We start from the raw sequence: 25334 nt of genomic DNA, 5'->3' as shown, positions 1-25334 counted from the left end.
CAAACTTATATATCTTAATGTAGATATAATCATATTCCAAATACACTGTTAAAAATAATTTTTTTTTTTAGCATCAGATAATACTATATATTCTTCACATTAATGTATAGTATCAATCCGTACGTTATAGGAAAAAAACCTTATTACGATACAAGGAAGATTCCAATACTGTATTGAGTAATACTTAGTGTTCTATGGAGTAACATGTAGTACTAAATAATGTATTTGTCTGTATAGTATTATCCAATACGCTCTTTGGAATAATATTCAATACGGTAAAAGTAAGTTTTTAATACTCTCCTTTGCAATTTTTGATACCCTCTATCATAATTTTTGATACTCTGTAGAGTATGAAACTGTTTTACTTTGGATGAAAGATCAGTTTATAATATATGATTATTATATGTACATATACATTTTGTTATATCAACAAACATACCAAGCAGAGCAATAAAACATTAATTTAAATGTAAATTTAGTAAAAAAAAATAACTTTAAAGATGTTTAGGACTAAACATGATCCTTAAAGATAAAAACTATGGTCAGTCATAATTACAAAAATCAAAACTATAAATCTGAGCATAAATAGTAACATTTCATCTTTGTCTAAAATGACCAAGCAGAAACACTTCCATGAGAGGTGTGCACAAATGGTGTCTGTTTCAATTATTCTTTACAGTACAGATTCGTACCCTAGAAGGTATGAATAGTTACTAATTTAGTAAACCATTCTCTTGCGTATTGTCTGATACTCTACAGCAGATGAAATAGTACTAAATTAAAAAACATTTCTACAGCGTATTTTCCAGTACACTAGAGTGTATCAAATAGTACTATTTTAATAAACATTTCTGTAGCGTATTTTCCAGTATTCTAGAGCGTATCAATCAATACTAAAAAAATGTATGGGTTCTGTATAGTAATAATTATTGTGTTATATAGTATTACATAGTGTTATATATTAATTATATAGTTGTAGCGTACTTACGGTTCCAATACTCTCCAGAGTATCAATTGATACTAAATAAAAAAATTATTTTTAACAGTGTAGGTGTAGATATTTCTAACCAATAGAAAGACATACATATGTATTATATAAAAGCTGTAAGCAATAAGTTTTTTTTTTGTATGAATCTAAAGATCTTGGTAAGTTGGTCTGAATTAGCTGTACTCTTCATGAAGTCTTTATAAATGTCTTGGGGGTGATTTAAGTAGGATATAGTTTGATATTTTTATAATACTGTTCAAATATCTTATCCCTTTTTGCTCTTGATGGGTCAATTAATCAAAAATCTGTAGTTTTATTGAGTTCTGGTAATAAATAAGGTCATTACAGCACCTACATAATGGACTTATTATCATTGATGGTCAATTAGAATGATAAATCGGTCCAGTTTAAAAGTAATTTCTTGTAGACGAAGATTTTGACCTTTTTATTAGCTCATTTGAATTATGAATATAAGGGCTGTAAATGGTTGATGACTAATTTAGAGATTTTAAATAGCATTTAGACAGTCAAAAAAACTTTGAAACTAATGTGTTGCTGTTTAACAAGAGTATTATTATTTTTAATGATATTGGCATATTGTCATGTTGATAATGTATAAGTTAATTGATTGATTGATTAGCCATAGTCTCTTAGGGTTTGGACCTAAGTAGTCATGGAGTAGGCTGAGACACGTTTGTATAGCCACTAGGGCTATCAAGCTCCACATTCAAGCACGTTATGACTTGACCCGCTATCTCATAAGAGCTACTCATTATTACCTCACCCTCGCCGAGTGTGGCAGGTGTCCCAAATTAAGTCACCGTAATGAATGACGCTCTCCGCAGAGGAGCTTGGGATAAGGGTAGTACTGATATTATGTACGTGACTATTAAGTATCCAAACTTACTCAATAATCCCTTTCTTACACAACCAGGGGAAGTTGCATGAATGTATTCAACTGAGAAATTCGAGTTGCCCCATGAGGACTAGAACTCGAACTCTCATCACCATAACTCAGTGCGTTACCACTGAGCTACGACGCCCCTTTTAATGTATAAGTCATGAGCAGTAGCGTGCACATAGTTTTACAAGGGAGTGCAATCCTATGGGGGATAACGAAAATTGGAAGGCAAGCCTTCCATATTTTCATTGCATGCTTATTGTCAAGACGACATTTACAATCATGAATTTTTACCTGTCAAAGTAGACGTTGAGAAAGTTTTCAGTTGAGATGACGTCAGACTTGTTGCGCGCTTGTTTGTGCATGGAGGGACAACCCACGTGTTCACGGTACTTACGGATCACTCGGTACATCAGACCCATTTGAGGCCAAACAATCCATATCTAAACAAGGATGACAACATTCATAAAAGTGAAGCTCTGAAATGGAAGGACAAACAAACATTAACACTTGTAGATTGTCAGAACTGAATTAGCAGAATATTAATGCTTCAGTACAAACAATATTGTAAGTAAATTTGTTGCAAAACTGCATAAATAGGTGATACTGTTTAAGGACATACTTACATTTTTGTGACTTGTTTACTACAGGAATCATCATGCAAAGTTTGGAATCGATAGGACAATTCTAACATGCCTAAATTAACGAATAAAAGCTATCTATCTCGGACAGACGGACGGACAGACGAACCGACCCTAATTATAGAAAAGCTTTGCTTTTAACATTGCTTATATGAAAGTAACAGTACGTCTGTCCATCTGTCTGTATGTCTGTCTAAAACAATGCGCATCATGCCGCGCCGATCGGGGACCGGAGGGAAAAAGAAATTGTCGTGTTTTACTACATTGGGATAAGGGTTGGATGTCCTATGGGATTTCACACAGAGCACGACAAAGAAAACCAGTATATCTGTCTGTCATTCTGTCTGTTTGTCTATCTATTATTTGGACTAATAATGCTTTCTTTTTTTAGTGAATATTCTAATTGATCCTAGGAAGGTTCTGAAAAACCTGGAAAGGTTATCTCAAACCTTTTAAGATAAGTTGCCTCTTTTAAAACCAACATTCCCCAATATCACAAGATCTTTCTGGACATACATCCTGAAACTTTAGGATTTATGATTCATAATTGTTCCAGGAATATAGAGCAAGAGTATAAAAAAGGACCATTCTGAGCTGGATCTCTAAATCATTTTAGTGGTGAGCCAAATCGGGTTGAGCCAACTTTCCATCAATGAGAGCACAGCATTTTATGAAATGCCGCGCTGTGATTGGCTAAAATTCGGCTCACCCTGATCTGGCTCACCACTAAAATGATTTAAAGATCCATCTCTGGACTTAAGATCATAACTAGTCTTTACGGACAGAGGGCTAACCCGAAATGTAAATTAGCTTCGCAATATAAAAGTGTGAAGGATAAAAAATGAAACACAATTTGTTTTATCTAAACTCAAGATCGGAAAGAATGGAATATGGAAGGTTCGCTAAAAGATTTAATTTCCTGGATGACCAATCGGACACATTAATTTGTCACACTTCCAAAATATGAGTAAAATTTTTTTCCAAGGCAATTTAAAAACTACTTATTGCAAAATGAAATTTAAAATAATGAAATAAGAAAAATACTTTCTAACCGTAAATTGGTTGGATTATTATTAAACTGTGTTTCTATTGGACAAATCAGGAGATTGATCATCTATACTTTCTATATTTATTGGTTCGCCAACTAGGTGGACTGATAAATTATCCAATAATCTAAAGATCTCAGAAAGAATTACAAATTTTCTGTCAAAACATAAAATTGGATCTTAAGGCCTCCCAGACAATTTACATACACAAATGCAAATCCTTAATTTAATATAATCTGAAACGATTGGAGCTAAGGGTGTGCATATAAATGGTAATAGGGGTAAATTTTTTCGGTAAAATTTTTCTAGTTGTTTATGATTCATCCTGTCTGGTTGTGTATGTAGATTATCTATCTATACTTACAAAATTGTACATGTTGCAGAGAATGTATACACAGAGCAGGGCTGAACTAACGGCCAGAATGTAGAAGTAAAATTTCTGGTTAGGCAACACACACGTATGTCTAAAATAAAAATAAGGATAAAAACAAATTGCCTATTTTAACATGGATCTAAAAGGATAAGACAATGGCATATAAATTGATGTGTATCTCCAATGATGATACATAAAATAACTCTGTGCGTATGTCAAAATTAGTGGTTGAAACGTTTGGAAACTCAACTTAATGCACCAACCAATAAATCTTAGTAAAATTCCCCAAAGTTGTTAAGATAACAAATAAGAAAACAACTTTACTATAAAACTTTTGGGACTAGTGTAATAAACAGAATACGTAAGTTGCATTTTTAAGTATTCTTTATCGCCTCTATATAAAAATTGTAAATAACTAATCAAATTAAAATTACACTTTAATTACCAAACTTTCGTTTTCTCCTTTTTTCATTTCTATATTCTTCTTTTTATTATTTATTCCATTGCTTTATTCTTAGTGGTAATCCTTATCAGGTTATTACCTAGATCTGGGTCAATATTATATTTTTCTTTCCTTCTTTAATCATAATATTTTTCTTTTTTTTTAGAAGCTAAAGATAATTTATTAAGTTAGTAGTTTTGAGAGTTATTCTGACTAATATCTTTCATTTTGTCTGTCTGTGTGATTAACCGCTGCATCAATAAAGTTCTCCTTTAATCTAAGCTTGCTATAGGTCCAGGCAGGGGCGTCCAAGCTTTTTTATTTGGGGAGGGGAGGGATAAATAAAAATTTTGGGGGGGGGTAATCTTTATTTCATAGAGGCATGTTTTTTTATTTGGGGTGGGGGGGTAAATGTTGAAAATCCCAAAAAAAAATTTTTTTGGGGGGGGTAAATCACCCCTTTACCCCCCCCCCCTTGGACGTCTATGGGTTCAGGGAAGTTTTTTTTGGAAGGAGGAATGCCAAGGCAAGTAGCCAGTAAATAATTATTCAGCAAAGGATTTTTCAGACAAAGATTTTTCAATCAAAAAACTTTTTGTATATCTATCTTTCTATGTTAATGATTTTTTTTCATTTTTTCTCTCTTATATATCTCTCTAATTCTTTCTCTGTCTTTATACAAAAAAAGATAATTTTAAATAAAACTGTGACGAATTTTGTGTTAGAGTGAAAGAAGAGTCTAATAATAAGCTACTAACACATCATACATATATAACAAAGGATTATGGAAAAAAAAGTATTTATCGAAATCAGCAAAACTTTTAGGAAGAGAACCTTTAAATAAAACCATTTTTGATTATGTTAATTTAATTATGCATAGATGGCTAATACCTAATTTATCCCAGGAATCTCTGTAGATTTATATTATTTGTTTGTAAGATAAACCAACCAATTAAGAAAAAGTACTCTATCCTTATACTAAAGTAACAGGATGTCTATGTGTGTCTGTGTGTTTGTACCGAAGGATCTCGCTAACCGCAGAACCGATCGGGTTCTCCTTAACAGGGTACCTTTTCATAGTTCCCAGGAAGGTTTTTAACTATTTTGGGGGAGGGTACCAGAACACAGTAATAGTGTCTGACTGATTAAGACGTAACAAAAAAAATTAGCCAATGAGAGGCCACTATAAATTTTTCCATTGGTCAATAACGGCCTCTCATTGGTTAAATTTTTTGTATTACGTCATAATTAGTAAGACACTATTACTGTGTTCAGGGTACCACAACCCTCCCAAGAGAAATCACAATAAATTTAATTTTTTTTTCTCTCGAATAGAGACTCCTACGTAACATTGCAAAGTATCGTAGAATATTGATAGAGACTCCTTCGAAACATTGCAATTGCAAGGTATAGTTTTATTTTTTTTAAACCAAACATTTAAAGTGCCATTTGAGGCCTCTAGGGGCGTAGCCGCTAATGAAGGATAAAATAATGGAAGACTCTGAAAGTTCTAAAAAAATCATCATGTTACGTCAAAAAAACGAGGGATTATCTATCTCTTTTAAAGGGGTTTTCTTTCCCAATCCTAATCCCTCATTTTTATGACGTCATTGAGGGACTTACTTCGTCTTCAAATAATGTAATTATGAAATTTGAACACCAGAATAATTTGCAATCCAAAGTCCACCTCATTAATTGGTGAAGCTAAATGGGGTTTTCTTTCGCGGCTAGCTTTTTACTGTTTCTGTAAAGGTTTTAGGCTATTTTTTAGGATTGTTCGGCTACTTTTTTGGTAATTGTGTTCTTATCCTCAGTAATAACAAAGGAAATATAACTTTTTACACCTTCTTTTTGAGAGGAAGAGTTTAATGAAAGAAAATTAATCTATACATCTTTCTTTCATCTTTACCTCCTAATTTATAAAAATTTATTTGTGATAACTATGATATTCTACTAGCGGTTACACCCATAGATCTTTTTAGGACCCTAGAGAGGGGTAAGGTCGTTCCTTCCCCACGCTTTCAAGTTCAGTTTTAAATTTTCTTAGGTGAGTTTTTTTTCGATTTCTCTTGATACATCCTCAAAATAAATATACCCAGGACCTATGAAAAGCTACACTGTGAAGGAGAACCATATCGGTCCAGCGGTTACCAAGATCCTTCTGTACATGCAGATACACAGACATCATGTTACTTTTATATAAGTATTGTCCCTATCCCAGTTTCCCATTGTTCCCTTTACTCTCACACCAATATGAAGATTTAGAACCTAATAAAGGAGGAAAAAGTTCAACCATAAACTTTTTCATATTGCTTTGTCTTGTTAGTTCTATAGTTATGGTATAGTTACTTTACAAGTATGTCTTGTCAGTCTTGTTAGTTCTATAGTTAGGGTATAGTTACTTTACAAGTATGTCTTGTCAGTCTTGTTAGTTCTATAGTTAGGGTATAGTTACTTTACAAGTTAGTCTTGTCAGTCTTGTTAGTTCTATAGTTAGGGTATAGTTACTTTACAAGTATGTCTTGTCAGTCTTGTTAGTTCTATAGTTAGGGTATAGTTACTTTACAAGTTAGTCTTGTCAGTCTTGTTAGTTCTATAGTTAGGGTATAGTTACTTTACAAGTATGTCTTGTCAGTCTTGTTAGTTCTATAGTTAGGGTATAGTTACTTTACAAGTTAGTCTTGTCAGTCTTGTTAGTTCTATAGTTAGGGTATAGTTACTTTACAAGTATGTCCTGTCAGTCTTGTTAGTTCTATAGTTAGGGTATAGTTACTTTACAAGTATGTCTTGTCAGTCTTGTTAGTTCTATAGTTAGGGTATAGTTACTTTACAAGTATGTCTTGTCAGTCGGTCTTTTAATAAACTCTTATGTGAGCCTAATCAGACGGATAGCTATGTTGTCGCCCTCTCTTTTAAGTAGCACGGCTACTTTAACTTCAGTTTGTCCGTCTTTGCACAACATTATTGGGGAATAGTCCCTTTCGTGGCAACGGCCCTTAAGGGGAGATTCGTCGTATTTTCCAAATGGCTTTTTATAGGTTAGGTTAGGTTACATTGGGTTAGGTGATTGTTCCACAGGGTTAGCCAATTGGCCCCGCAGGATTAGAGCCCCCTGCAGGTGCTAGAAATAGGAGAAAAGCTACTGTGAAAAAATACGAAGAATCGCCCCTTAAGGTGCGTTGCCACGAAAGGGACTATACCCAAAACTTTGGGTTAATGCAATATTCTCAGCTAAGATAGACAAGCCAGCCTAAGATACACTGTTTCATAAAGCATCCAGAGCTGGATCTTTAAATCATTTTAGTGGTGAGCCAGATCAGTGTGAGCCAACCAATGAGAGCACAGCATTTTATGAAATGCCGCGCTGTGATTGGCTGAAATTCGGCGTACCCCGATCTGGCTCACCACTAAAATAATTTAAAGATCCAGCTTAGTATAACATTACTGGATCCGTCGGTCTGTCGATCATGCATTTAGATGCATAAATACTTACATTAATATTTAAAAGGTTTTGTGATTTCTATGATGATTGCAAATTATCTTCCTTTCTTTTTAAAATCTATTAAAATTCTTTTATTAAGTTTATTTTGATAAAATTTTGTGCTTGGCTATTAATTTACTGAAATTAATTTAATTTTTTTACTGTATGAAATAATTTTTATCATTCATTTTATGACTTTTTTACTCATATTCATGGTTATTAATCAAAAGGCCACGCTAATATTAGTATTTTGGACTTAACTCTAGTATAGATAGTTGTAAAAGTTATTTATTGACGGTAAAAAGTATTTCTAGCTTTGTTATTAGTAAAGAGACCCCTCTATGTCTCATGTAAAATAATAATGGGAAGGGGGGGGGGGCGGTAGCATAGGACTGTAAATTATACTATTACCAAAATATTTATAACCACTTTATCTTATTCGTTGGATTAAGGAGATTTCATAGATTTTTGATTGGTTGGTTCTTATCAAATTTTGATCTATATATGTAGAACAACATATAATTTTTTGAAAACTTTTTTATAATTCAATGACGTAATAGATGGAATTTAAATCTATCTAACAAATTTACGTTTTTATAACAACTTTTAATAAAAAATATTAGATGCAAAGTATTTCAAAGTTAATTTTATAATTTTTTTTCTAAAAGTATGTAAACTTAAACATGATAATCGATACATAAACCATAAATATAAATCTTTATATAAAAGTAACAGGATGTATGTGTGTAGTGAAGGATCTTGCATACTACAAAACTAATATAGTTCTTTTTAATAGTGAAGCTTGCAAAGAAGGTTTTTAACTATTTTGGGAAAGGGTACATCCATCGTTCCAAGAGAAATTACCCACAAAAAAATCCACCAAACCAAAAAATAAAATAAAAACGCTAGACAGAAATTTAGATAGGGTTAACTTTATAATAGATAAATAGATAGACTAACATGTAGATATTCATAAATTAGATAGATAGACAAACAGATAGATAACAGACAACTGCTTACCAAGGACAAAGTTTATTGCTTGGGAAGTAAAAATGGACAAATGGACATAAAATAAATCAACTTACTGAAGTCCATGTACATCACAATCAATGTCTCTCTGAAGATTGGGCATTCCCCAGCACCAGTAGATCAAGAACAACCCTGAATAGATAGATAGATAATTCCCCAGCACCAGTAAATCAAGAACAATCCTAAATAGATAGATAGATAATTCCCCAGCACCAGTAGATCAAGAATAATCCTGAATATATAGATAGATAATTCCCCAGCACCAGTAGATCAAGAATAATCCTGAATAGATAGATAGATAATTCCCCAGCACCAGTAGATCAAGAATAATCCTGAATAGATAGATAGATAATTCCCTAGCACCAGTAGATCAAGAACAACCCTAAATAGATAGATAGATAATCCCCCAGCACCAGTAGATCAAGAACAACCCTGAATAGATAGATAGATAATTCCCCAGCACCAGTAAATCAAGAACAATCCTGAATATATAGATAGATAATTCCCCAGCACCAGTAGATCAAGAACAACCCTAAATAGATAGATAGATAATTACCCAGCACCAGTAGATCAAGAACAACCCTAAATAGATAGATAGATAATCCCCCAGCACCAGTAGATCAAGAACAACCCTGAATAGATAGATAGATAATTCCCCAGCACCAGTAGATCAAGAACAACCCTGAATAGATAGATAGATAATTCCCCAGCACCAGTAGATCAAGAACAACCCTGAATAGATAGATAGATAATTCCCCAGCACCAGTAAATCAAGAATAACCCTAAATAGATAGATAGATAATTCCCCAGCACCAGTAGATCAAGAACAACCCTGAATAGATAGATAGAATATAATTTCCCAGCACCAGTAAATCAAGAATAATCCTAAATAGATAGATAGATAATTCCCCAGCACCAGTAAATCAAGAATAATCCTCAATAGATAGATAGATAATTCCCCAGCACCAGTAAACCAAGAACAACCCTAAACAAATAACTCTGTAATGAACCAATCCCTTAACATCAACTGAAATCACAAAATATAGGGCGTATTCCCTCAAAGTGTCATTTGAGCACTGAACAAGTTTAGGTTGTGGTGTAGGTAGGGTAATTGGTAACCCCGTAGGATTGGGGCCCCGCAAGTATAGGCCCTGTAATGGTATGTATAGGTTAAAACTAGCTCCTGCGTTCAATTTCTTTCTAAAATAAGGGTGGTCATTGCTCAGTAAAATCATCAAACATAGTTTACCTATAGAAAGGAATATCTCCAAAATAGTTCTGCTCAAATAGCTCCAATAGCACACGTTACTGAATCGAAACGACTAAAAAAAATATGTCAATTATAATCTTATAAATTCATAATATCTAAGTGATACCACATATTGTGGATAGATTAAAGTCTAAAATGAAAAGTAGAACGATGATCGTCCATCTGTCTGTTTGATAAGTTTTTTGCATCTCAGGAATATACTTACTGGTCTTGCAGTGATTTTAATCTATTTTCTCGTATTCATTCGAATCCGGTGGATAGGAACCGGTTCTCATCCATACGAAAAACTATGTCTAGCATCGTATTATATCCAGCTTTCTACGAATATAAGAATGTTCAATCATAAGATTAAAACCGAAGGCACGGGCTAAAAAAACTGGTTTTAATCTTTTAATTGTACATTCTATATCCGCGGAAAGCCGTTTATAATACGATGAAAGAAATAACTATTATCTTGGGGGTTGAGACTTCCTTAACCTCCCAGTCGTTGCAGTGTTTAATTGTCAGTTTCATCTTAAGAGTGTGAGCCAAAAAGTAACTTTAATAAGAGGAATGTTTGATAACATATTTGAAGCTTACAAAACAATATCCATATGAGAGAGAGGAAACAACCCACCGCCTATTGGGCAGTAGGATATATTTAAAGCCATTAGTAATTGCCAACAAATTTGAATCATTCTTAAAATGAAATTTTTATATTATGACTTAACTCCCCCTCCTTACTTTGAGGCTATGGACGATGGATAAAAAATAGAAATATATTTCATTAGGTAAAGACCATTAAGCTTGATTTATACACCTATATCATGATTGATTATTTCAATTCAAGAGTTTTTTTTCCCTCTCTCTCTCTCCCCCCCCCCCTCTCTCTTTCTCTCTCTCTCACTTACTCTCTATATCTCTTCCAATAACCCTCTCAATATAATTCTCTTTCTCACATTCTTATTGACTTTATCATAGAAAACAAAATTTACATTTCAAAGAAATCTTATATTCTTGCTTTTTCATATTTTAGCATCTCTACGTGATTTTTGTCCCGTTTGTAAGAATGAGTAGTTTGTTTGTTTGTCTGTATTTTCAACTAAGGTATCCCCCCCCCCCAAAAAAAAAAAATAATTATAAGCCGGCGTTATCCTTTGAGAAATTTTTTTTCAATTTTGAAAATTTTTTACCATCCATCACCTCCCCCCTCCCCCCCCCCCCCCTCCTGAGAACGAGAATCTTTCCGGTTAGGTTAGGTTATAGGCTAAGGGGCCGAGCGCGCATGGCTAGTGGGCTGAGCGCTACTGCTAGGTAGGCTATGGGGCATGGCGCTGTTTCGGGGAGGGGAGGGGGGTGTTTAATGGGTTCAGTAGTTACAGAGACACCCTATTACTTTAATACAAGGGCTAGCGGGTAAGTTTCTCAATCCTCAAACTTTTATGGGGGGGTATTTTTTTCAGGGTGATTTATCCTTGGTAACTTCTTCTTAAATAGTTATGAACCTTTTCTGAAAGAACCTTAAGCTTCACTGTAAGTGAAGACCATGTCGTTCAGTGGTTAGCGAGATCTAAAGCTAAACAGAAAAATTGACATCCTGTTACTTTAATACAAGGATTCTAGGGTTAATAAGACTAACCTGCATGATTTCATGCAGATTCTTCATATTTTCTCTGGACATATTTTCCACATCCTCTCTTTGAAGGCTGTCCTCCACAAGCAGCTCGTAAAACTGTTTTATCTTGTTACCCGCTGCAAATGACCTAAAAATATTAGTGTGTGTTTTTTTCATCACAGGGCTGGTCAAGCCCGACCACCCTCCCCCCCTTAAATTAAGTGTCTAAATTGAATACCTTATGCTTAACCATGCAAAGCCTATTTATGTCTGCGTTCTAATTTAACCTAACCTAACATGACCGTAGGTTAAAAATCGAATAATGACTTGGGTCTTTGGGTATCAGTATAATTTACGGCTCAATGTTCCCTCCCTCCCTCTCATTAGTTGGATAGGTATGACGTGGATGTAAAATAATTGACTTACTTGATAAATATTCTGTCTACAAGCACAAGGGTTAAGGGCACTATCAGTAGAATATATGGAAAATAAAACACAAACTAGATAAGAAAAAGTTGCATAATATAGTTTTTTTTGTTCGAAAGTGAAATTTTACGTTTTGTGATGACGTTTTTTCTTCATTGAGTACTAAGTTTTTGGGTACTTAGCGTAGTAGTTTTTCATCTGAATAGCCCTAATCCATCTATACAGAAAAGGACAAAGACTTTAGAATGTAGATTTGACAAATGTTTCTTTTTTTATAAAACTAACCTTTTCTGAAGGGTTTTAAAATAGGACAAAAAGATTAAAATTCTTTGGTAGATTTTTGAGTATTAACAACCCCACCCCTCCCCCCCTCAAAAAAGGGGCAAATTGTAAAGAAGCAAAGGCAACTCATTGACGAAGCCCAATCTGTGCCACTTTTGATTCCTGTGACGTAATAAAAATGAGGGATTCTCCATCTCTTTTTAGTTTTCTTTCCCACTTCTCCTCTCATCTACCTCATTTTATGACGTCACAGAATCAAAAGTGGTACAGATTGGGCTTCATCAACTCATTCCATTCTGCCTCTTAGAAGTTCTTGCATCAAAATTGTATCAAATAAATGTATTTATCATTTTGCATTATTGCAGGTTGCGAAAACTACTATTCTAAATAAAAATATATCAGCAACTTTGAGCAAACCAGCTTATTCAACGCAAAAAAAATGAATATAAACAGAATAGTTATGCAACATTACATGGTATGCATATTAAAATATTAAATATGACATGTTTAGAATTGCATCTGCTTTATAGTTAAAGTATGTTCTTGAATTCACCCTCCCGTATTTTTTCTTGTTCATTGGTGGATTTTTGTTTTTGTTTCTAAAATCTGATAGGAATAATAGTTATTTCTTTCATCATATTATAAACGACTTTCCGCGGATAGAGAATGTACAATTAAAAGATTAAAACCAGTTTTTTTAAACCCGAGGTGCCGAAGGCACAGGCTTAAAAACTGGTTTTAATCTTATGATTGTACATTTTTATATTCGTAGAAAGCTGGATATAATACGACGCTAGACATAGTTTTTTCATAAAAAGGATTATTACAATTAATGTAATCGTCAAAAATGTTCGTTTTATGTTTATTTTGAGCTATACATGCTTTAGACATAATTGATTTTGTTTAATATATGCCATTTAATGACGGTTTTAGCTTACTTTTGCTACGCTACTGACAGCAACAATGCTCCTTGTTTTATGCAACATTTTCTTTCCTTTGAGACATAGTTTTCTGTACAATATCTTTTCACATACCAGTGAGTCATCCGAACCTAAATAAAATAAATAAATCTATTAAAAGTTGTTTTTATACTATAATGGGCTTTATACAATAATTTATGTTACATCTTTGAATTCAAGCATGAAAAAAAATGTTAATATTAATTCAGTAAAGTAACAGGATGTCAGTCTGTCTATCTTTAACTTAGGATCACGCAAACTGCTGGACTAATATGATGCTTCTTTACCGTCAAGTGTATTATAGTTCAAGCTAAATTTTTCTCTTATTCATTTGAAACCGATTAATATCTGGTGTATCAGAACCAATCTTATCCATACGAAAAAATTATGTCTCGCATCGTATTATATCCAGTTTTCTACGAATATATAAATGAACAATCATAAGATTAAAAACAGTTTTATTAGCCTTTGCCTTCGACATCTCGGGGCTATAAAAACTGGTTTTAATCTTAAGTTGAACATTTTATAACCGCGGAAAGCTGTTTATAATACTATATATAGGAAAAATAGCCCCTCATAAAAAAAAACAAAAAAAAACAATGAAAAGGATTTAGATTTATAATTTCGGTAAAATCTAATTAAAGGACGTGCAAGAGGGGGGAGGGGTGGCATAAAATGAGGGTTGCAAAGATTTGAGGGGGGAGGGGTCCAAAATATTTTAGGGTTTCGAAGTTTGAGGAGTATTATTACCCCCCCCCCCCACCCCTCCACCTTAGACCTATATTATATTATGGCAGCAAATCTAAATAATATTCTTAATATTAAAACATTAGCAAAATCAGATAAACTAAAATGTTTGGAAATATGTTTTGACATATCAAACATGACATTTAAATGGTAAATCCTCTACTTTCAATGAGAAAATGTTCTTATTATTTTCAGTTCTTAAGTTAACAAATATATAACTTATTAAAATCTTGAACAGAGTTCAATATTTGTTAAGAGTTAGCTTAATATTACTCATTTTAAGACAGTTTACTGTTATTTTTTAGAATGTGCTTCTTGTGGACATAATAGTTCTTGCCTAGATATCGTGGTTTTGTGCAGAAAAAAGCTTTTCTATAATTAGGGTCGGTCCGTACGTCCGTCCGAGACAGATAGTTTTTTTAGGCACGTTAGAATTGTCCTATCGATTTCAAACTTTGCATGGTGATTCCTGTAAAAGTTCGGTACGATTTAAAAAGCGTAGCAACTCTATAATCATTACCAGAATGTCTGTACGTCCATTTTAAATATGTTGATTTTTCTACTTTTTTAACAACAAATTTTTATATGATCGAATTATCCGATTGGTCTGATTTTTGGTATATTGATTCCTGGGACAACAAAGTACAATATCATAAACGAAGCAACTCTATAATCAAGTCCTGAAAATGTAAATATGTCCATAAACATTATCCTGTATCAAGCAGTTTTTCAACCGTTTCAGTGTTTCGATGTTATGGATGTTGTCATCCTTGTTTCCCTAGGAGGAAGATTATAATGTTGAAGTACCTGCCTTCAAAATAGTTATAAAACTTTTATGAACCTATAAGAAGCCTCACAGTAAAGAAAAACAATGTCAGTTCAGTGGTTAGTTACATCCTTCGCAGAAGATATCCTAAAACTTTTATGTAGGGATGTAAGGATAATTTCTACTATGGTTCTAAAAGACAATCACAAGTTTTTATTTTAAAATTTCATAATGAGAATAATGTCATATACAAAAAAATATAAATCAACAATTCATCTTCAAATATGTTATGCGATTGTTCAACCCCTTTACAGTGCTTGGGTAAATATCTTTAATTATTAAAACCTATCTATAATACAAAGTAGAACGATGTCTGTCTGTTTGTTTGTCTGTTTGTTTGTTTGTAGCTAAGGATCTCGCTAACCGCTGAACCGACCGGGTTCTTCTTTACAGGGTAGCTTCTCATAGGTCCCGGGAAGGTTTATAACTATTTTCTTGGGGGATTGGACACCCCCAACCCCCCCAAAAAATTAAATATACCCTCCCCACCCAAAATAATTACGAAACATTGGTTTGATCAAACCTCTTGGGGCATAGCCCCTAGAGGGTACGGGCGAAGCCGCTAGTATTGTATATAAAGAATTGTGAAATTGCGTTTATGGAGTAGCTGTGTTAAACTTTATTTCATTATATGCATGCCATTTCATTTCAATTTGTTTTTAGTTTACCTAAGCAAACATTTCACACAATTGTAAATATGTCTTATATTTCAAAACTACATTATTTGGTTTTAAAGAGTGTTGTTTTCGCTTATATAAAAGTGGTTAAATATACAATATGTTAAATCCATGCAATTATTCGTTAAAGTCTTTAATTGGTTTGTCTTGTCAAACAAAAGTAAGCTTAATACATTATTTCTGATTTTATAACTATATCAAATTCAGAGAATATCTATTACTATTTTGGATCTATTCTAAAATCATAGTTCAAAATTTGCATTAACCACTCTTTAATTATTTCAAATCTATCATGAAAAATAAGAGAATATTCTTAAAACCATTAGCTATAATAAAAGCACTCGAAAGAGAAATTTTGTTATTTTGTGATAAAATATCTTAAATATTTTAAATGTAATTTTTAAAATAGTCTCATAATAATATAGATTTGCATTAAATGTTATCAATCTATTATTTAAATTTTAAAGGTAATATTTAAAGATTTAACTAGTCTTAAAAAGTTTTTGTTTTTTCATTCCATGCCTTGAAGTCAAGAAATCATTTTTAATTTTTGTATTTACCTTGTCATTTTTCTCTATAGGTTTCTGCTTTAAAAGTTTCAAGAAGTATAATCAAAAAAGTTTAATTTTCTTTAATGTAAATCAATTTTAAATTCATAAAGCCAACTTTTTTGCTGTAGATAGCTACTAAAATTTTATTTCGACATTAGTAAAGTATTTGATTTATTTTTAAGTCCAGTTGAAATTGAAATTGTCAAAGGAAGAAAATTTAATATACATGTTTATCTTTTCATTAAAAAGATGCTTAATTTACATTAAACCTAATAGGTCTTTTATTGAGCCCAATTAAATATTTATTTATTCTTTTATCTGAATTACACATAAGAAAGGCTTACTAAAAGCAAAACTATCATAAAAATCTATACTCTTTGGCTTTTTTTTCACAAAATTAGACTCTTTGTGATATATACTAAAATATACCTGTGTAATTGGAGCTCCATAATTTTCCTCTAGGTACTCGTCGTCCAGGCTCTGCTGACGCCTAGAAATTATATTTATATTATAGATATATGCCTTCTTAATAATGTTATTTTCAGAAAGGGAGGCTGATATACAAATCCAAAGGATTTTTGTCTCTCATTTAATTTTCGTGAAAGGTACAGAAACAAGAATTCAATTTTTCATGTAAATTAAGTTTGGATCCATACATCCTGGCAGCTACATTACAGCAGTCCTCCAAAATCCAGGTACATTATATAGAGGGGGGGGGGGTTAAATGAGCTTTAACCTCGGAACATTCACTAAGCACAGTTACAACTTCTGATCTAAGGTCGTGCAAGCAAATAGGTGTTTATTTTTATGGTTGATCACTGTATGATTCAATTCGTTGAGCAAGAATAAAATCCATTTCATGAGACATAGATAATTAAAGGTAAAACACAAAAAAAAAATAAAACTAAGAAAGAGAGGGGTTTCAGAGGTGGATTCTTGAAAAAAAATTTGCCCCACTAATCGCTTAGTGGGGCAAAATTGTTTTCGTGAAAAATCCACCAAAATCACATTAAAAATCTACAAAAATTAAACAAAATCATATGTTAATAACCCTTCTATGAGTTTGTTTAATTTTTGTAGATTTTTAATGTGATTTTGGTGGATTTTTCACGAAAACATTTTTGCCCCACTAAGCGATTAGTGGGGCAATTTTTTTTTAAAGATCCACCTATGTTCTTGATTAAGCTCACTAAGTGAAGCTGTCACGTAATTCAACTTCTTTTACAGAAAGCCTATCATTATCCTTTTAATAAAGTAACAGGATGTCAGTCTATTTGTCTGTGTGTTTGTATGTTTGTACCAAAGATCTTACTAACCGCTGAACCGATCGGATTCTCCTTAACAGGGTAGCTTCTCATAGGTTCTGAGAAGGTTTTTAACTATTTGGGGGGAGGGTACCACCACCCGTCCAAGCGAAATCACAAAAACATCGATTTTTTTACGTAGAGACTAGAACGCAACATAGATTTTTTTTCTCAAAAACATTTAAAGTGCCACTAGAGGCCTCTAGGGGCGTAGCCACTAGTCTCTCTTAAATCTAGTAATTCATATTTAATTATTGAAACCATAATTTTAATTTAAAGAAAAAAAGTTTTAAAAATATTGCATGTCGTATAACCTATTTCGTCATAGGATTAAGGAATTATCCATTGTTAATATTACTAATCCATCTTGTTAAATTTTAAATATTTTAATGTATATTTGGTACAAATTTTCAAATGCACCAAAACAAACTGTAGATTTGTATAGTATGTTACAAAAAACAATTTCTTTATTTACTTTAGTTATTCAAAAATAATATTTCAAACTTCGACATAAAATGACCAAAAGCATTTAAAAATTATAAGTTTGATTAGAGTTGGCCCAAATTGATAATTAATCTTTATTTTTATGGATTTGAAAAAATTTAAAAACTTGGTTGGTTGTGATTAAATAATGTAATGAAAAAAATGTTAAATTTGTCTCATCAAATAGTACATAGCCACCTTTCTATGAAATATTAAATTTAGTTCTCTTGAAATTCAAGTAAGGTTGTGGTTATGTGGGTATGTATGAGTCAGTACTAGCGGGCGGCTGCATCCCTATTCATTAAGGTTATCTCAAATTCAGTTTTAATTAGTCTCAATTATTTTATTTTTAAATGGTGTCCCTTCTTTTTGGTAGTGTAAATCAACCCTCCCCAAAAATAAGCAAAAACCTGCCAAGGGCACATGAAAAGCTTCCATGAAAATTAAATGAAAAATTCAATGAGCATTGTAGTAAGCAAGATCTTAAAGGAACAAGGATGACAACATCCATAAAAGCGAAGCACTGAAACGGTAAGACAAACGGACATTAACACTTGTATAGTGTCTGAACTGAATAATCAGAATATAAAAGTATCGAAAGAGTCGGAGCAAAATTGTAAGTAAATTTGTTGAAAAACTGCTTGATACAGGATAATGTTTATGGACATACTTATATATTTAAAACTTGATTATAGAGTTGCTTCGCTTCTACTATTGTTCTTTGTTGTCCCGGAAATCAATATACCAAAAATCAGATCAAACGGATAATTAGATCACAAAAAAGTAGAAAAATCAACATGTTTAAAATGGACGTACGGACATTCTGGTAATTATTATAGAGTTGCTACGCTTTCTAAATCGTACCCAACTACTACAGGAATCCTCATGCAAAGTTTGAAATCGATAGGACAATTCTAACATGCCTAAATTAACGAATAAAAGCTATCTATCTCGGACGGACGTGCGGACGGACCGACCCTAATTATAGAAAAGCTTCGCTATTAAAAATAGATATAGTTTTATATACACCTTACAAATTGTATTGGTATTTAAGCATATGTTCTGCTTATATTATTTTGTAAGTCAGTTAGCTACAATTTATTTTTAGGTGATGTTTTAACCAAAAGATAAAATAATAGATTTAAAAAGGTTCTGCTTTAAAAACGTCTTGTAAATTGTATATATGCTACTTTCCTAGCTGCCTTTATTAGTAAAGGCCCTAGAGAATGGGAAGAAGTTGGTTTAAAGTCTAACAGTAGGTTTAAAAACTTACTTTAAAGAAAAAAATAAAAACAAAGTTATGAAAATGTTGCTTATGCAAAAGAAAAAAGAAAATTCTGTATTTATTTTAAGGGAGGGAGTGTACAATGGATTTAAAATCTTAATTGGTTGTACAGATAAGGGGTAATTTTGTTTATCATAATTTATGGGGGTTTACTTTAATTTATTATCAATTGTCTTATCCCTTATAATCCCTGACTTAAACTACACCTTGCATCAAAAAAAAATTTATTAGATTTTGAAAAATCTTTTTGATTTCACAATATTGTAATATTCTTCTCAAAATTTCTTCAACTTTGAGAGTGAAAATAAAATGAAATTATCGCAAATGGAAAATCATATAAAAAGAGTATGTGTAGTAGCTGAGAGAGAAACAAGGATGACAACATCCATAAGTAGCAAAGCATACAAAATTATGGAATTTATATACGGACAAAGAAAGTTATGGAGCGGATGTTTAGTTTTTTAAAGCATGAGCGAAAGACAGACGGACAAACATACGCGTATAAGTTATAGGAATCTTCACTAAAATTTTCAGTTGTCAATATCTAATAACAGCTGAGAAAATTATATTTCCTCCAAAACATTACGGACTAACTGACGAACGGACAAAGAGAATTACAGAGTATCTTCGCTACTAAATAGAAATGCTTTTCAATATCAGATTTCTGACTTTGAAATCTTTAAAGAGAAACATTTTAATTAGAATTATTTTTTGTCTATAGAAAACTTTGATTTATGAAATTTTAACAGAAATCGATTTTAAGTAGCTGTGTTTGGTGACCTAGGTAAATGGGGATAGATGTCACAGCTTTTGGCCTACCTATTCTATCAACGTCATAATAGAGGGAAAGAGAAAGGGAAAGTGGAAAGAAACCCCGGCCCCTAGAATACAGATGGGGTATAGGGTATTTTCTGACGCCCATAGAATAGGTAAGCCAAAACCAGTGACATCTATCCCCATTTTGCTAGGGCACTATAGACAGCTACAATTTAAAAAAAAACTGCCGGCATAAAAATTGTAAAATTCGTTTTTAGTGAAAAGAACCCTGTTGATTGCACTAACTTTATCGGAAAGCTCCTACAGACGAAACTAGTACTAGTGTCTAACTTTTTATCTTTGTGACGTAACAAAAATCGAAGGATGAGAGGGGAGGTGGGAAAGAAAACCCCTAAAAAAGAGATGGATTTTTGTTACGTCACAAAGATAAAAAGTTAAACACTATCACTAGGTTCCCTACAGACCAGTGTAACTAGTTGTTTATTCTTTAACCTATTTTTTATGTTTTCTTTACGTGGCTACCAGAGCAGAAGTTGGTGTTATTTTTAACATAGAAAGAATTTGCATTCAATAGTGTAATAGTTATTTCTCGCATCGTATTATAAACAGCTTTCCGCGGATATAGAACGGACTAAAAAAACGGTTTTAATCTTATGATTGTACATTTCTATATTCGTACAAAGCTGGCTATAATACGATGCTAGACATAGTTTTTTTCGTATAAATGACAACCGGTTCCTATCCACCGGATTCGAATGAATACGAGAAAGAAAATTATCTTCAATTGATTTATTGATTCAAATTGATTAGCTAACGTTCCATCACTTATTCCCTTGAACGAGAAGTATGCATATTAACATAGGTGGTTAGAAATATGGTCCTAGGTCAAACGCAGGAATCCCAAACGTCGGAGTGGAAACCTGAACTAAACTAACCTATTCTAAACTATCTTATAAGCTTTTAAATGCCTAATCCCTGTGTGGGAGGGGGGCTTATTTGAATATTCATATCTTAACCTAACCAAACCTGTATACTGTACAGAAATATTTAACTAAATTAATATTGTAGACCTCCTGCGTATGTCTAATCCGACGTTTGGTACTCCTGCGTTTGTCCTGGAAGCAGAAATATTACCTGTCTATGAGGCCAATACCAAGGGGATCCCATATTTTAGTTTTGTTCCAGAGGTCAGGATGTACGACACACTCCACAGGGTTTCCGGTCACATAGGCCGTCGGCAGGGTCAGGAATCCTTGAACAATTACATGGGGGTAAGAGTGATGAGCATAATAAGGAGGAAAACGTTTAAAAGTAGCAAAGCTATTAAAGATAATACTAGGTTTAAGATAAGGAAAGATGAATTAATGAGAAGCACATATTATAATAAACAAAATTACCCTATTTTTATCAAATTTACAGTCAAGTATCCTCTTACTCCCTGGTCAAACTAGCAAAGAATATGTATAGATATAATAACTGACTTTATAGAGACGTTGCCTTTATATATACATCCTTATACTAAAGTAACAGGATGTTTGTCTGTCTGTGTGTCTGTGTGTCTGTACCGAAGGATCTCGCTAACCGCTGAACCGATCGGGTTCTCCTTAACAGGGTAGCTTCTCATAAGTCCCGGAAAGGTTTATAACTATTTTGGGGGAGGGTACCACCACCCTCCCAAGAGAAATGACAAAAAAATCAAATTTTTTTTTAAATTTAGGGGAGACTTCAACGTCAAATAAGGTGGTATCGTACATAAAAAATCAACTTTAACAAACAAAAACATTTAAAGTGCCACTAGAGGCCTCTAGGGGCGTAGCCGCTAGTTATACATATAGGATTATATAAAATAGTTTGAATTTTAAAACAGGAGGGAGGGGACATTGAACTGTAAATTACACCTGTACCCAAATTTTTTTTATTATTTGTTGTTTAATAAACTTTGGGTACTTTATTGGATTTTGATTGTAAGTTAGTTTTAAACCAGTGGTTTCCAACCATTATAACCAATGATTTTTCTCCACAGAATGATAGAATTGGTTTATTATTATCGGAACCTAGTAAAGATGTCTGACTCTTATTATGATGTAAAATAATTAGCCAATGAGAGGCCAGTATACAATACACTGTAATTGACCTATGTTAAAATTTATAGTGGCCTCTCATTGGCTATTTTTTTATGTCATAATCAGAGTCAGATGAGTCAGACACTTTAACTAGGTTCGTATAATGTCTTTTCATATATATTATTTAAATGATCATTATGATAGTATATTATATAAATTATATCATATAAAGATTCAATAATAGGTACAAAATTATGAATGAAAAAAAAATATTATTGTCAACACAGATATAATAGACTATTAAATATCTATTTTCCAAATTGATTAAATTACCATAATCGTAGCTAACAGTTTTTGTACACATTCTGATAAAAACAATACTGATATAATATACAAGCGAATTTTCCTTAACAATAAAAAGAGGAAGAAAGTGTGGTATTCGGCAACCCTGGGCCATGCTGCATGGCAACCCTGACCCCGACTCGTAGGAGGGCTGAGAGACCTCCCCCGAGTAACGGGGGGATGGGTACACCTGACCCCTCCCCCATGCTTTAAAATTAATTATAGTTTTGACAGCTGCATTATGGTTAATCTGAATTGTTTGGTTCCCCACCCCTTTCCAGGGATGGGGGATAAATGTTGTCCATTTTGTTTATTGCATGTATATCTATATTTAACTTTTGATTTAGTATTAATTATTCCAATCTGTGTATTGATTATTTGTTGTATTATAAATCAGTAACCTTTAGACTCTGAATAAAGTAACACCTCAGTAAATTCTGTTTGTTATTTGGTGATATCTAGAGAAGCCCAGCTTCTCTATAATTATACGTGTCCACGTCTGTTCGCACTGCCGTAATCCTGAACTTGGGAAGCGGCTGATAAACCGAGGCCGCTACCACAAAAGGTGTCAGAATAATTCGAAGGCTTAAATTTAAAACTGTAATAGCTCTAAACTATCCTAAAAGCTATGTGAAACTTTCTTGAAATGAAGTACTTAATTATAAATTGTATTATCCTATTATATAAATTTAATTTGTCTTTATCCTACAAATTTGATGCATATTTCCATTCAAGGGAAGCTTTACATAGATCTCGGGATGGTTTTAACCTATTAAATTTATAGATTTAAGTCTTAGGATGATGTTAGGATATTTTGTAGTTTTTACCAACCTCTTCAAATACATATAACTATATTCTAGGGGCCCAGCCGCTTATTATTGTATACAACAGATACAGTTTTGTATTAAGTAAAAATACTTAATTATCATTATCTATCTATCTATATATATATAGTCTGGAAATTATCTATGTACAGTAGACTGGCCCAAAAAAACATGATTTTTTAAAATCTTTACCATATCAATTTTCGGATACTTTGAAGTTGTTACCAGCACAAAAGTAGACCTTTTAGTGAAAACTAGACCTCTCTACAATGAAAATTGATCTCGAAATTTCAATCTTAAGCTTTTTATCAAAAACTTCATATTTTCATGATTTTAACAAGAAATAATTAAAGAACTGCCAACCTAAAAAAATGTAACAAGAGTTCAAATATGAAGCAATTTTAAAAAGTAGGCAGAACCGCCATTCCTGCCGAATAATTCCGAAAAACTTCTAAAAGCATTGTTTTATTTAAATTGATAATTTGTGTAAGAAATTGAACTAAAACAGTAGCTATTAGTCTTATGAGAAGAGGAATGATGAAAAACTCAAAAAATATACGTTTTAAAGACATAAATTAGGAAAAAGTGTTTTTAATAAACTTCATGGCTCAACAGACATTGTCGCCAATAAAGAGACAATTTATTTAAATAAAAAATTAAATGAAGGTAAAAAAAATAAATAATATACTTATTCTCATATTCAACTTTAATAAAAAGGATACTAATAAAAAAATTAATATTGCAAAAAATAATTTGATTGTTTATTATTAAACCAGGAATAAAGAGTAAGGCTTTTTTAAAATTATTTTTCTTTAATGATTTTGCAGTATAAATTAGCTTTCCCAAATTATTGTAATTGTACATAAATAAATTTTAATACATTCTTTCTTGATATGTTTATTCCTGGTGATTTTAATATTTTATTTCAATGTTTGTAAACAAACAGACAGAAAATTTGATGTTTTGCTTTATATCTTGTGTAAGGCTTTCTTAATTCGGGGAAGAAAAGGTGAAAATAAACATGCATTTGACGAGGTAGCGATAGATTTTTTCTTAAAATCAATTATAGGACTAAAATCTACAAACAATACATAACCTATTTTTACATTCCGCACATTGAAAGACGATTTAGACCTTCATTTGGGCCACACTAATGTACAGACAGGTGTACATTATTAAGCTAGATAATTTATTTATACTCTTCCCTAATTTTGTAATACAACGTAAATTTAGAAAACGATAAAAAGTAATTTTATGGAAATTTAAGTTTTTTTCTTGAAAGATTGTTGTCCCACTTCTCCTCCCCCGCCCCCCACCAAAAAAAAATGATAGGAAAACACAACGTTGAAACAAGATTGTACCTTTTAAACATTTGTCTTTTAAATTTTACAGAATTTTTTCAGAATAGTTCTAAAGGTATTTCATACTTTTAGATTGATTATGGGAAACAAAATATTGAACCCACGTATGGGTTCAATAAGTTAGTAATATTCTATTTTTAAGTTGCATTATGAATTGTGTGGCCTCTTGCGATGACATAATTCTATTTATCAAATTGCAACAACTTTATATATGCATTTTGTTTAGTGACCTAATCTTTTTTGTTTAACCTACAATTTTTACAACATTCACCAAATTATCGATCAACAGATCATTCTAATCATTTTGGAAAGTAGCCTAAACTAAATAAAAAAAACTTCTATTAATTAAAATAATGAATAAATAATCCATAAACAATAAATATTCCCTGCTTCTATTATCTAATATGCATTAATTTGTAGACATCTTTTTTTATGTTGTCCCAAATGTTATTTGATACTCTTTCATCAATATGTAAATTGTTAGTAGCGAAGCTACTCTATAAATGATAGTCTACTACCAGTTAGTCCGTCTGCTTATCCCACCAATGCAGGGGGTAAAGTAATTTTCTTAGAAGTGATTTAAGACTGTGTTTGCCTAGGTGATTGAGAATCTAATTCAGTTTCTGTCCGTCTGTCTATTCATTACGTCTTAATGGAAGTCT

General features: G+C 32.3%; 1 protein-coding gene across 5 annotated transcripts in view; it reads right to left on the bottom strand.

Annotated features, from left to right (window-relative positions):
- The window catches only part of LOC145313066 (uncharacterized), a 129847-nt gene that overhangs the window by 12205 nt on the left and 92308 nt on the right, over positions 1 to 25334 (bottom strand). For 3 of the 5 annotated variants that reach the window (XM_080152325.1, XM_080152330.1, XM_080152329.1), the window contains 10 exons: positions 21217 to 21334; positions 16663 to 16723; positions 16243 to 16269; positions 13470 to 13524; positions 12192 to 12267; positions 11790 to 11913; positions 10151 to 10223; positions 8958 to 9033; positions 3941 to 4040; positions 2184 to 2332 (listed from right to left, as the gene is read on the bottom strand). In XM_080152325.1, the coding sequence (XP_080008451.1) occupies positions 2184 to 2332; positions 3941 to 4040; positions 8958 to 9033; positions 10151 to 10223; positions 11790 to 11913; positions 12192 to 12267; positions 13470 to 13524; positions 16243 to 16269; positions 16663 to 16723; positions 21217 to 21334 (859 nt within the window). The remainder of the gene's footprint in view (positions 1 to 2183; positions 2333 to 3940; positions 4041 to 8957; positions 9034 to 10150; positions 10224 to 11789; positions 11914 to 12191; positions 12268 to 13469; positions 13525 to 16242; positions 16270 to 16662; positions 16724 to 21216; positions 21335 to 25334) is intronic. The other 2 variants (XM_080152326.1, XM_080152328.1) reach the window with 2 other exon arrangements.

This window comes from Acartia tonsa, chromosome 3, assembly GCF_053477335.1.
Source record: "Acartia tonsa isolate MP-2025a chromosome 3, ASM5347733v1, whole genome shotgun sequence".
Classification (NCBI taxonomy): domain Eukaryota; kingdom Metazoa; phylum Arthropoda; class Copepoda; order Calanoida; family Acartiidae; genus Acartia; species Acartia tonsa.
This window is presented reverse-complemented; position numbering and strand designations above follow the sequence as displayed.